This window comes from Fopius arisanus, unplaced genomic scaffold (genome assembly GCF_000806365.1).
Source record: "Fopius arisanus strain USDA-PBARC FA_bdor unplaced genomic scaffold, ASM80636v1 scaffold00001, whole genome shotgun sequence".
Lineage (NCBI taxonomy): Eukaryota > Metazoa > Arthropoda > Insecta > Hymenoptera > Braconidae > Fopius > Fopius arisanus.
In genome coordinates this window covers 4465758-4468565 of record NW_011887740.1, presented here as the reverse complement: position 1 = coordinate 4468565, position 2808 = coordinate 4465758, and the positions used below count along the sequence as shown (strand labels likewise).

The 2808-nt window shown below is 34.8% G+C and overlaps 1 protein-coding gene across 1 annotated transcript in view; it reads left to right on the top strand.

Annotated features, from left to right (window-relative positions):
- Positions 1 to 96: 96 nt before the first annotated feature.
- The window catches only part of Gyc88E (Guanylyl cyclase at 88E), a 4554-nt gene continuing 1842 nt past the window's right edge, over positions 97 to 2808 (top strand). Inside the window, exons 1-8 of the mRNA XM_011302780.1 lie at positions 97 to 564; positions 649 to 862; positions 924 to 1197; positions 1264 to 1387; positions 1489 to 1760; positions 2058 to 2262; positions 2320 to 2466; positions 2762 to 2800. Of these exons, the coding sequence (XP_011301082.1) occupies positions 397 to 564; positions 649 to 862; positions 924 to 1197; positions 1264 to 1387; positions 1489 to 1760; positions 2058 to 2262; positions 2320 to 2466; positions 2762 to 2800 (1443 nt within the window). The 5' untranslated portion in view covers positions 97 to 396. The remainder of the gene's footprint in view (positions 565 to 648; positions 863 to 923; positions 1198 to 1263; positions 1388 to 1488; positions 1761 to 2057; positions 2263 to 2319; positions 2467 to 2761; positions 2801 to 2808) is intronic.

Genomic DNA, 2808 nt, shown 5'->3' with positions numbered 1-2808 from the left:
TTTTTTTTTATATTGTTGAACGTATGCGTCCTCCGAATGTACTGGACGTGACGGAAATTTACAAGCAGTTTAATTATAAACTGCGTTCAACTTTTAGTGTATAGAGACTGTCAATGCTTTCAATCTGTAAATAACAATGATTGCTATATCATTTAACAAAAATTCTTTAATTATGTCTGCAGGCTGTGATGACAGATCAAAGTTGCAAATTAAAGAATTGAAATTGCAAGAGCCGACGGGGAAATTTAAAAAATATATAAACAAATACAGAATTGTCAGTGCAACTGTAGGCGAATGGTTTGACAGGTTGACAGTGAATGTAATGGTGTACCACTTGAACTAATTGGAGAGCATTCCGTTGGCAATAGCGTACGCAATCTGCAATAAATAATCATAATGTATGGATTAATTCTCGAGAATTTAGCCGAATATATCAGGCAAGTTTACGGGGAAGAGAAATGGGAAGAAATACGTCGACAGGCGGCTGTAGATCAGCCGAGTTTCAGTGTTCATCAAGTATATCCTGAGAATTTGATACCAAGACTTGCAAAAAAAGCCATTCAAGTGAGTTTAATGCCTGCCACCATGCGAGATAAATTTTCCATAAAAATAATAAAAAATAAAATAAAATGGAAAAAAATTATTCAGGTACTGGGAGTATCGGAGAAGGATTTCTTTGATCAGATGGGTGTACATTTTGTGGGATTTGTTGGACAGTACGGATATGATCGAGTTTTATCAGTACTTGGTCGACATGTTCGAGATTTTCTCAACGGCCTCGACAATCTCCATGAATACCTCAAATTCTCTTACCCCAGAATGCGCGCACCATCCTTTATCTGCGAAAATGAAACCCGTCAAGGTGAGTCTTTATTTTTTAAACCGCAGGATGAAATGTTGTTTAATATTTCAAATGTTTCAAGGCTTGACGTTGCATTATCGAAGCAAACGTCGAGGTTTTGTTTATTACACGATGGGACAGATTCGAGAAGTTGCCAGACATTTTTACCACAAGGAATTGCAAATCGAACTTGTCCGGGAAGAAGTGCTGTTCGACACTGTTCATGTCACCTTTCAATTGACATTCGATAATCGAGCTTTTACATTCGCATCATTGGCAATGACTCGAGAAGAAAAACACCTGCCGATTGGTGCATCAGTGCTTTTTGAAATTTTCCCTTTCTGCATTGTCTTCGGGTATGATTATTTAAATAATCCCCCTCTCCCCCTCAAAATTCATCATTACATTATTATTTTAATTAGATCCGACATGGTAGTGCGAAGTATTGGTAATTCATTGATGGTGATTCTTCCTGAATTAATTGGAAAAAAAATCACTCACTGGTTCGATCTCGTTCGGCCTTTGATTGCCTTCAAATTTCAATCGGTAAATTATTTTATTTAATTCAAACTTCTACATAATTCTCCTTTTTCAATTAACCTCCGTAATTTATTGATGATTGATAATTATTGATGATTGTTTTTTAGATATTGAATAGGACCAACAATATTTTTGAATTAGTTTCCGTCGAGCCGATCCTGACCGAACGACCACCGGATCGAAAAAGAAATACCATAATGCTGAGTGATGACAGTCTTAACGCACCTGATGATAAAACATTGAGATTAAAGGGTCAGATGATTTATATGGATAATTGGAGGATGATGATGTATCTTGGGACACCTGTCATGCCGGATTTAAATGCATTAATTGCTACTGGACTATACATCAATGATCTTTCGATGCACGACTTCAGCAGGTTCGCTCAGAACAATTATATCTCAATAAAATAAAAAGAAAATTAGTGATAAGGCTTATTACATTGTTATCACAGCCCATGAGGTTTGATCTCCGATTTTTTGAAAGAAGTGAATTGTTTTATTAATAACGGAATAAATTTTTTCCAGTCCCTTACCCTTGATTTCTCTCTGGTTTAAAATTAATTTAAATATAATGAAATCGAATGTTTTTTATACCCGACCCAGGGATCAGGGCGCATTATTGTTATTATTATTATTATTATTGCATAGATAAGATATTGATGATGATTGTTTAGAGACCTGATGCTCGCTGGAACCCAACAATCAGTGGAGCTGAAATTAGCCCTCGACCAAGAGCAGCTGAAGAGCAAGAAATTGGAGGAATCGATGAGGAAATTAGATGAAGAGATGAAGCGCACTGATGAATTATTGTATCAGATGATACCGAAGCAAGTGGCTGATCGTTTACGTAATGGCGAGAGTCCCATTGATACCTGCGAGGTAAAAATCACTGAAACGTGGCGATTGAATTATTCGATAAATATTCTCTTTCTGCAGATGTTTGACTCGGTATCAATTCTCTTCTCGGATGTTGTTACATTTACTGCGATTTGCAGTCGTCTGACACCGATGGAAGTTGTGTCAATGCTCAATGCCATGTACTCTTTGTTTGACACATTGACAGAAAGAAATCGAGTGTACAAGGTGATATTCCCATTTTTTTACTCGAAAATATTTCACCTGAAAATATTCAAAAAAATCTTGTATCTCAAGACATTGCGTTATAATTATATTATTTTTTTAAATATTATAAATTAAAGGATTATGATATGAATTGTTTATTTTGAGTTGTGTTATTTGAGTGGAATTATAATTTTTATCAAATTGAAATTCCTATTTTTATGAGGACATTGTTATTTATTGAAACTTAATTTAATAATTTAATTTAATTTAATTTAATTTAATCTAATTTACTTAATTCTGTAATAATATTAATTAGGTGGAAACGATTGGAGATGCTTACATGGTAGTCTCCGGAGCACCATC